Source organism: Drosophila montana, unplaced genomic scaffold, assembly GCF_035044405.1.
Source record: "Drosophila montana isolate Dmon_TW-CO22-7 unplaced genomic scaffold, ASM3504440v1 contig_1327_1, whole genome shotgun sequence".
NCBI classification, from domain to species: Eukaryota; Metazoa; Arthropoda; class Insecta; order Diptera; family Drosophilidae; genus Drosophila; species Drosophila montana.
The window spans coordinates 39,119-50,312 of NW_026996290.1; the positions used below are offsets into that span (position 1 = coordinate 39,119).

At 43.3% G+C, this 11,194-nt stretch overlaps 1 protein-coding gene across 1 annotated transcript; it reads right to left on the minus strand.

Moving 5' to 3' along the window:
* Positions 1 to 8,680: 8,680 nt before the first annotated feature.
* Positions 8,681 to 9,261, minus strand: LOC135427345 (cyclin-dependent kinases regulatory subunit-like). Its single transcript, XM_064680814.1, has one exon. It carries the CDS (start codon positions 9,141 to 9,143, stop codon positions 8,916 to 8,918), a length of 228 nt encoding a protein of 75 aa, XP_064536884.1. The 5' UTR covers positions 9,144 to 9,261; the 3' UTR covers positions 8,681 to 8,915.
* Between the last annotated feature and the right edge of the window lie 1,933 nt (positions 9,262 to 11,194).

An 11,194-nucleotide genomic window follows, 5' to 3' on the forward strand; every position in this document is an offset into this window, starting at 1 on the left:
TAATACTTGTCTGCATGGCCGTAAAGGCCGTTCACATTGAAATCGTGACAGATCTGTTATCGAATAAGTTTTTTGAAACGCAAGAGCGCAGCTTACCTTTCAGGAGCTGAACACTGCAGTCGTAAGATAGAAGCAGTTCTCAACTCTCGCCCGCTGTCACCGCTTTCACTGCAGGACAATTTCTACAGCAATTTTGGCGTCGTTGGTCTGCGGGATATGTAAACGAGCTTAGAGCTAGGACAAAGTGGACTTCAGCTTCCCCAAATCTCACCGTTGGCTTTATGGTCATCATACATGAGGACAACACACCGCCATTGCATTGGAAATTAGGGCGTGTTGAGTCCGTTCGTGTCGCGTATATTTGCACTGCCTCCGGACGCTGTTGCCCGCCAGTGCATAAGCTGCCTGTTCTACCCGTCTCTTGAAAGTTCATTCTTTCAAGGCGGCCGGGATGTTTGGACATATACCTCATTTATATATCAGTTAGGGTATCAATCGCTATTCCAAAGGCAGATTATGTTAAGATTATGCTAACTCTCTTCTACATATGCTGTTCATGCCGCAAATTATGCTGCAATTCAACAAGACCGCTACCATATAGTTTTGTGGTTCCAAGCAGCTAAGTTATGTAGCTTAAGAAAGTAGCCCAGACGCCATATTTGTAGTCTTTTTCTTAATTGTGTTTTTTCTTAACTAATTGTGAATTAACGATAGAAGGAAGCCCTCCCACCCCCCTCCCCCGCACCCTAACCATACACACACAATTTCATGGTCCTTCGAGCCGGATACTGAAGTTTCATGTATGTATGTACCTACACAAGTTTACAGTCCGCTTAAAAATAAAATACATACATACATATATCAAGATATACGCACTTGCAGCCCAAAAACACAATGAAATAAAAAAAATAAATAATAAATAAATATTATTTACTAGCACATACTTTTTGTCCAAATTGTTACGCATTCATATTTGCTGTTGCACACTAAATGTTTGAATTAATTATTGTGTGTTAGCGCCTTCCAAATTAGCAAGGCATAACAAGAAGAGAAACAGGTCTTAAAACTGCACAAAGTGAACCCCCCCGCTCGCTGTCTGTTGGGTCCAGCAAACTGAGACTGGGCAACCGAGCAGAACTGTGCAATTAATTGCATTCCGTGCAGTTAGATTTTGTCGCATTGGTTCATTTAGTTTTATAATAAGACGATAAACAAAGTGAAGTCCAACACAGGGTGACAAGGGTACCAGACGTATGTTTTGACAAGAAGATCAATTATAGACAAGTTTTAGTCAGCCCAGTGGATCGGAAATTTCAAAATATATTCTGGAGAGCATCCTTTGTTGCTGATTTGCAGACCTTTGAGATAAATACAGTGACATATGGAACGGCCCTGACCCCATACTTAGCAGTTCCCAGATGGACAACGGCAGGATTGTTGTGCATCTACCTTTCAAGGGAGATCCAACGTGCCTTGGCAATTCAAGCCATGTTGCGCATCTTCGTTTTTTATCGCTCGAGAGGCGCCTCAGTCAGCAGCCTACTGTTCAATCGCCATACGTAATCTACCTTTAAAGGGAGATCCAACGTGGCTAGGCAATTCAAGCGATGTTGCGCGTCGTCGTTTTTTATCGCTCGAGAAGCGCCTCAGTCAGCAGCCTATTGTTCAATCGACATATGTAACTATCATGAAAGAATATGAGTACTTCGAACATATGACTTTAGTGACGAATCCGGGACGAATCCATTGTGTTTTTAAACTCAACAGTGCATCAATGAAGTTAAGAATCCTGGTTGACGCCTCGTACTCCCTCAAGCATGGAGATATTGCGTAACGTCTCTCAAGGAATTTTCGTCGATTTCAGTACCTCATTTTCGCTTTGGTTTACAGGACCTGCGTTTCTCCCTGATTCTGAAAGTCAATGGCCCTGCCAACAATTTGACAATGATTTGGACATGGACATTATCGATAATGAAAACCGGAAGTTTTTCGGGCACATCGAGTTATGGCATACATGTCCCGGACTTAATATTTTGTCAAAAAGGAAGATTTGCAGTTGCTAAGGAAACGAAGAGACATGAAAAGCAATTTGAAGTTTCTCAGGCCTTCATAGACGACTCTTCTGAATTCGAGCCTATCAAGAAGGCGGCAAAGGCACCCTTTACTCGATCCCAAGGAATCGCAATTAGTCGACAATTATGTTCGGCATCTACACTTACACAATTACCACTCAGGCCCAAAGGCATTAGTTGGACTGCTGCATCTTCAATTCTGGGTCGTCAACGCAAGAGCTTTAGCGCGCAGCATTGTTCGTTCTTGTTTACACTATGTCAGATATCGTCCAGGTCAACTTCGTCAAGACATGGGTTCCCTGCCACCTGAGCGCTTATCCACAGGCAAACCATTTCGCCACGTTGGAGTCGACAATTGCGGTCCAGTGAACACCTTTCTTCGAATACGTGGCTAGGGTCCCACAAAATCCTATATCGCAATATAACGCAAGAGCGCAGCTTACCTTTGAGGAGCTGAACACTGCAGTCGTTAAGATAGAAGCAGTTCTCAACTCTCGCCCGCTGTCACCGCTTTCACTGCAGGACACTTTCTAAATGGAGATGGACCGCAGAGCGCAGATGCCAGAGCGTGAGATTATCACCAACAACATCTCCAATTGGATAGTTGAGCAGAACACGGCTGACACACAGAAATTTTGGCGTCGCTGGTCTGCGGGATATGTAAACGAGCTTAGGGTTAGGACAAAGCGGACTTCGGCTTCCCCAAATCTCACCGTTGGCTCTATGGTCATCATACATAAGGACAACACACCGCCATTGCATTGGAAATTAGGGCGTGTTGAGTCCGTTCGTGTTGCGTATATTCGCACTGCCTCCGGACGCTGTTGCCCGCCAGTGCATAAGCTGCCTGTTCTACCCGTCTCTTGCAAGCTTATTTTTTGAAGGCAGCCGGGATGTTTGGACATATACCTCATATATATATTAGTTAGGGTATCAATCGCAATTCCAAAGGCAGATTATGTTAAGATTATGCTAACTCTCTTCTACATATGCTGTTCATGCAGCAAATTATGCTGCAATTCAACAAGACCACTACCATATAGTTTTGTGGCTTCCAAGCAGCTAAGTTATGTAGCTTAAGAAAGTAGCCCAGACGCCATATTTGTAGTCTTTTTCTTAAGTCAGTCGAATTAAACCAGTGGAGCAGATAAAAGCAAAATTGTGTTTTTCTTAACTAACACACACCATACACACACAATTTCATAACCTTCGAGCCGGATACTGAAGTTTCATATATATTGAGGAATTCCTGGATTTCATCCCCCCAACTTTGCCTGCCTGAACCCAGTTTTTTTCATTTCACTTCATTTTCATTTTTCTTCACACACTACATAGCCCACAGCTATGCTCCATATTTTTAAAATTGGCAGAGGTTTTTTTGTGTTTATATGCATGTATAAGATATATACATATATTTGCCGTAAAAGTGAGTTTATTTCAAAATAAAAAAAAATCTCATCATCCTCCATCTTGGTACTGTATGTATGTACCTACACAAGTTTACAGTCCGCTTAAAAATAAAATACGTACATACATATATCAAGATATACGCACTTGCAGCCCAAAAACACAATGAAATAAAAAAAATAAATAATAAATAAATATTATTTACTAGCACATACTTTTTGTCCAAATTGTTATTAACAAGGCATAACAACAAGAGAAACAGGTGTTAAAACTGCACAAAGTGAACCCCCCCGCTCGATGTCTGTTGGGTCCCGCAAACTGAGACTAGGCAACCGAGCAGAACTGTGCAATTAATTGCATTCCGTGCAGTTAGATTTTGCCGCATTGGTTCATTTCGTTTTGTAATAATACGATAAACAAAGTGAAGTCGAACACAGGGTGTCAAGGGTACCAGACGTATGTGTTGACAAGGTACCCGTTGCAAGGTACTCGTTACTCTTGGGTCGTGACAAATTATTTTTATTCGCAAAAAAAATTATTTAAGTCGCATCCACATCCACAATCTCATTGGACAATATTTTAAAATATATTTACAATATTTTTATGTGTTTTTATTTCATTCATTTGTTAATATAATGTATTATATTTGTGCATGCAATTTTTCAAATAAATCTCATTTGATTAATTCAAAAACAAAAATAATAAACAAATATTCTTTTTATTTGTTTTTTGTTTCTGTTTGTCCTTAGTCCTTTTTATATACAAAAAAATAAAAATAGACCACTTCATCCAAATTGGACCGATTCCATCGTTCCAATAACTTACATTTGGTTAATTAAAATAAAGTAAAGTATTTTTTTATTTGTTTTTTACCTAGTCCCACAACATTAACCACAACCTCAACGTTAAAATTGGGACAATTCCATCGTTCCATTTACTAGTATTTGTTTAATTAATTTAAACAATTATTCTTTATGCTTCTACGCTGCCATCCAAGTCTTAGGCTTTTTAGGAGCCTACTATGCCAATTGATAGCGACAAAAGCAGTAAGCAACGACTTCCCGCTCCTTCAACACAGCACAGAAGATAAATTTCACTTCCGCACCCTCCGATGAAAAAAGATTCCTCGCCATCAATTCTGAAATTACTCGCACAGCAGGTCTCAAATTCTCCAAAACACCCAAAAAATGTCACTAAATTAATTCATTGCCGTTACTGACAGACTCTGTCAGTTCGAAGCAAGAATTAACTCGTCTCCGAATCTTGTCGTGTCGCTCCACACACTTAAAGTCCGCTTAGACCAAGTTCGTGCAATTTGCGGTAAGGTCGAGCAAAAGTGTGACCGCTTTTTAAAAGTCCTCAGCCAAGAAGAGTCGAACGTGCAAGATATGCAAGCCACCAAATAGAGAGCGCAACCGCCATGATCACGGCTCCTGCGCCTAACAAACAGCCAAGAGGCTGCAGTCTCCCTCCCGTGGAGATTGAAATTTGTTATGGGGAGTATTTAAAATGGCCCAGTTTTCGAGACCTTTTGCCAGCTGTCTATATAACCAAACCACGGTTAACAGAGATCGAAAAACTATTTCACTACAACTCATAGACAGGCGGGGAACCGAAGGCAATCGTGTCCATGTCTCGTCTCACAAATGATGGTTTCGCATCAGCATGGATTGACTTAACTGACAGATTTGAGATCAAGAGGCTGTTAGTCAACAGCCAACTTCACGTGTGCTTTAATCTCCAGCCAGTTTCGCAGGAATCAGGAGCTGCTATTAAGGACCTACAGAGCACCATCCAAGGATGCTTGACAGCTCTAGAGCACTCCCGCATAAGTACTGTGAATTGGGATTGCCTAATAGTTTAACTGTGCGCCTCCTACCCAAGCTTACACGTTCGCTGTGGGAACAGTCGTTGCACAACAAGGTTGACATCCCGATGTGGATCGACCTAAATTCGTATTCCATTTTTTTCCATTATTCCATTTTTCCTTTTGGAACGCTATCGCATGAAGCCAAGCACAAGTGCACAGTGAGCGTAAAGGCTCAATCTTGCAAACTTTGCTCAAGGGAGAACCATCCAGTGCGCTTGTGTTTTCTGTAGATGACTGTTGGTGACAGGTCTAATTTCATCAAACAGCAAAAACTCTGCCTGAACTGTTTCGCGAGAGGGCATCAATTAAAAAAATTGCACGAGTCAACATAATTGTTTCACGTGCAAGGGTCGCCACAACACCCTCGGGATCGGAAGCAACGTTCATCTCCGAACGGCTTTTCAATCTAATCAAGCTTCCATTCCATCCAGTCCGAACAGAAGTGACCGGCTTAAGTCAAGACATCTCAGCCAATTTAAAGAAGTTATGTCACTTCAAGATTGGCTTCCCTACTAAACCGAGGATCCAAATAAAACCCTCTTCCTTCGTTTTGACCAATTTGGTGGGCAATTTGCCCTCGCATCCACTTCCACACATCATTCTGAGGGACCTACCAAATATTCAATTGGCTGATCCCTCATTCCACACGAGCTCGCAGATTGACGTGCTGCTAGGGGCGGACATTATCCCATCAATCCTCCTCGGCGGCACACAATCCAACATATGCGGTTCACTACTGGGCATGGAGACCATCTTCGGTTGAGTCCTGATTGGCCCAGTAGTTAACTCAAATGCGTCGAGAATTTCGTCCGTTACCAAGGATTTCGGTCAGCCCAGAACCACTTTTAGACGATCTACTCAGGTGTGGAAAGTGTGTAGGTGGAAGATCTGCCAGCCAAACTGGCAAAAGTGTCAGACTCCATATGAGAAAATAACTTTACTCGCACCACCAAAAGGGATGAGACCGGCAGATACATAGTTACGTTGCCCTTCAAGAATCCTAATCACGTCATCTTGGGACATTCGAGGTCGTTTATTGAGAAACACTCCGCAAAAGTAGCAGTACGACTCCGTGATCAAGGATTACCTGGACTTGGATCATGTGAAATAAGTCCCTCCTAGCAACGACTCCAATTACTTTTATCTCTCCCATCACGCTGTATTCAAACCAGACAGCACCACCACAAAGGTTCGCGTTGTGTTTAACGCCTCCAGCCCTCAAAGAGTAAAAGTCTAAACGACGTCCTCCACACAGGACCAGTTCTGCAATCTGATTTAACAATCCAGATCTGGAAATGGCGTTTCTTCCGCTATGTTTTCAACGCGGATATTTCCAAAATGTGTCGGCAAACCCGCGTTGACCCAAACCACACTCCATTTCAAAGAATCCTCTACCGGAACAGTAAGGGTGAGCTCTGTGATTACGAGCTCAACACTATCAGTTTTGGTGTCAACTGTGCTCCCTTCCTGGCGATACGGGTCCTACAGCAGCTGTCCACTGACGTACGCTGACAATATCCTTTGGCGAGCAACGTCATTTCCAATTTTATGTACGTCGACGACGTGCTTGCCGGGGCATACACTTAGATTGGGGCCGTCCGAACCATCGACGAGCTATGCACAGCTCTGGGCACTGCTGGATTTCCAGCCGATTTCTTGGAGATTGAAGAGGCCAGCCTTGCGAAGACTCTCGGTATACGCTGGAAAGCAGACACCGATGAGTTCCTCTTCGCCCCCTCCGACATCAAAGTTAAGCAATCCTACACAAAACGTGAGCTGCTTTTACAAATCGCCAAACTGTTCGATCCAGCTCCATTCGTGGTCCGTATTAAGATCTTCATGCAAGAGATCTGGCTTCATGATCTGGGTTGGGACCAATCCTTACCAAGCCAACTCCTACAAAGATGGCAAAAATTCCTCGAGAGTTATGCAACTCTCAATAAGATACGCATCCCCAGATGGGTTCAATCCTCCCCTAAGGCAAAGATGCATCTCCATGGTTTTTGCGATGCGTCTCAGAGCGTTTACAGAGCAGCAATATATACCCGGATCGAAACTGCGCAAAGTTTCAGTCCACCTGCAGACAGCGAAAACCAGGGTCGCTCCGGTGAACACCATCTCCCTCCCTCGTTTAGAGGTGTGTGGCGCTGTCCTGCTTGCGGAGCATCGTAGATCACTTCTCCAAATTCGGCAAAGCACTAAGAGTCGTGGCCTATATATTCCGTTTTATAAGGCGCTGTCTTCAACCTGATATTAAACTTCTAAAGGACATCAGCAGTACTGAGCTACTCAACGCATTGAGTACCCCAAAGAGTATCAGTGTTTACTCGACAAGCAACTAATTCCAAGCTCAAGCCCCATCATTTATCTTAATCCGTTCGTCTATCATAATGGAGTCATGAGAGCATGCGGGCGTGTGAGAGCTTCTGAGTCATTGCGCTATGACGAAAGACATCCAATCCTTCTTCCTTATGAAAGCTCCTTCACACTTCTCCCTCCATGATGGAAACCAGATAATGATGCGCCTGATCCGGTGCATGTACTGGATTCCCAAACTCAGGAATCTAGTTAAGGCCACGATAAATTCCTGTCGAGTATGTGTAGTTTATAGCAAGAAGTTGCAGGCCCAACTCATGGGTGATTTGCAAGTGGAACAATCCACGTTCTCCCGTCCGTTCACGTATACAGGCGTCGATTTCGCAGGACCGTTTGACATAGAAAACTACACAGGTCGATCATCTCTAATAACCAAGGGCTATGAATGCGTCTATGTATGCTTCAGCACTCGAGCCACACACTTAGAAGCCACTTCGGACCTGACGACCGAAAAATTCCTGGCCGCTTTCGCTCGATTTCTTTCTGCCGTCTCCAAATCTTTATCGCGTGACTTTATAGAAGCCGCGAAAACGCGTGTAATTTCATCCTACAGCCATCAAAACTTGTCCTGGCGCTTCAACCCTCCAAGCGCCCCTTCAAGAGTCTCTTTTGAATTTTTTTTTATTTTATATAAAAATTTTCAAGGTCTCAAATCATATTTTTTAATATTAAATGAAAATGTGCAGGCAATTTTCCAATCGCTGTGTGCGATTCGCGATGTTAGCATTATATAGTGCTATGACTAAAAGCAAAACTGAAATTTACGGCGTAAATAGTGCTTATGTGGAGAAAATCAGTTATAGAATTACATTTTTAAAATATGGCCAATTCGATATAATAGCAATATGGCAACGTATTCATAATTTGAAAATTTATATGTGGGAAGTATTTCAAAGGCAATGAAACACTTGCGTACCAGGACTTAAGCAGTATGTGTATGTATATTGTTAAAAAAACAGAATAAATGAATGAGTGTGTATGCGTGCGTGTGTTGGATTTGTTGTTGGTTTAAAGCCTCTGCCGCAACAGTTGTGCAGCTACCACCATTTGCGCAGTCGCAGAAGCAGCTGCGCCGTCGCGTCAGCTGGAACGCTTCCATGTATGCTTATACGTATATGTAAGATGTGGTGTGAATGTGTATGCATGTATTTGTGTGTGTGTGTGTATGTGCGGGGAGTGTTTTTGTACGCCTACTCCTCCGTTTTGCGACGCCGAAATAGCAAAATATGCGGCTCTGGCTTGTGTATCATATAGTGTATCCAGCTGCGCGACTGCTGCACACCGATTGATCTCCATTCGGTTTCTGTAATCATATGTGTTTTGGGCACCAGCTTCACATGCTCTTTTGGCAAGACCACATGTCTGTACTCAAATTTCTCATCATAGTATTTATCCGAGTAGTAAATATCTTTGCTCATCTTTGTAATATGTTGGAATAAGGGATAAGGGTGTTGGAATGCGGCGTTTAATTTCTGTTTGACGTCGGCGTCCTTTTCTGCAAGTTCAAAATTTGAGATCCGCTTTGCAGAAGACCTTTTCTCAGTTCCTATTTGTGCACACTGATTTTACGTATGTTATATTACTTGTTTGCGCGTTTGTGGCAATTTTATACGATTATTTATAAACAATACACTTTATAAGTTATTTTAAAAAAGTAATAAGTGACGCGGTCGAAAGAGATGTTTGTTCCAAGTCCACTTCCTCTTTCTAATACACGTTTGAAGAGTTATCCACGCTCTTGTCAAAAATAGAAGCATGCCTCAACTCGAGGCCAATCTTTCCATTATCAGAGAGCCCGGTTGACCTACTGGCCCTTAGTCCAGGCCATTACCTCGTCGGCAGTCCTCTTGTATCGATTTCGGAGCCTGAAATTAAGGAGACTGCAGCGTCCATCCTGAACCGCTGGCAATGTCTCAAAGCCGTTAATCAGGAGTTCTGTTTCCATTGGAAAGAGGAAAACCTCAAGGAGTTGCACAAAAAAAACCTTCAGATCGGCGACATGGTTATCGTCAAGGAAGATAACCTTCCATCCAACGAATGGCGGCTCGGCCGAGTCCAAGCTACGCATCCAGGCACGGATAACATGGTCCACGTGGAAATGTCCTTACTACCCGCGGCGTCATCAAAAGGCCCGTGGCTAAGCTCATCCACCTACTAGTTGATTCTGATGCCACCATTCCGTAGATACAGACCACCAAACTAACACCTGTATTGTCCTCTGTGTCTACAAAACCAAATTTAAAAAAAAAAGCTTCTTGTTTCCTCCTTTAGCGACATGGTCCCAGACCAAGACAACACCAGCCAACAGCCCCGTGGAGTGGGTCGTACCGATGCCGACGCTTCCTGAGCCTGAGCCCTGAGAAGCGTCTCCGGGCAGTACTGATAAACAAGTACTGCCCCAACTGCCTGGCCTAAGAGCCACGATCATCGTGCCGCAGCAATGATCGCTGCCGGTCCTGTGACAAGGACCATCACAGTTTGCTGCACATAAAAGGAGAGGAGAGGAAACTAAGTGCCCTTCCAGGGCCGCGTGCCCCAAATGGCAGGAGCATCAGTGCTCCTAGAAAACGGAACTGAAACCTTCGAGACTCGAGCGCTTGGCAACGGCCCTTGGGCTTTCCGACCTCCAATCAGTGCAGAAGGGACTTGTACCGTTTTCATCAGCGCAAAGGGTTCCGAAGGCTTGTACATGGAAGTTATTCTCCAGACGGAGATTCAACTTCAGATTCAGCCCAGACGGTCTGCCGGTTCGGTTGGGTCCTCTCCGGAACCTGCAGCCAATGAGACCCCCTCCTTTCCAAGGACCTCAAAATGCAATAGTATTGCAAGGGGGCGGGATGTTCATGCCGCAAAGTATGCTGCAATTCAACAAGACCGCTACCCTTTAGTTTTGTGGCTGCCTCCGAGCAGCTTAGTAATGAAGCTTAAAAAAAGGACCACCCCCCACATTTTTATATGCAATTTAATGGCATAAGCACACAAGCACATGTACGAAGTCTCGCTCTCTTTCGAACACTGTAATTGTAACTCAGTCCCTTTAATCTTAACTTAATTTAAGAAATCCGATCTGTACGCGTCTTCATAGAAGCCAGTTCGAGCTGCTCAGCAATTTGTTAAAACTTTATTAAAACTTCATACCATCCACACACGCCCTCTTTAGATTAGATTCTCAAAAATTCAAAAAACTCTTTTCATCCAACACCCACGCTGTTGAAAATTTCCGATACCATAGATAAAAAGGATATTCACATTTTGCGAAAGGATGCAATTTTGAATTTAAAGAGTTGCAGAATGTCGCATTTGAACTATTGAAAGCAGCGTTGACGAATAGACCACTATTTAAATTGTATAATCCTAAGTTAGAAACGGAAATTCACACGGATGCTAGCAAGTTTGGTTTTGGGTATTGTTGCTGTCAAGTCTGCTCTAATTAAAAGGCGTGTGTACGTATTAGGCATAAAGTTTAAGG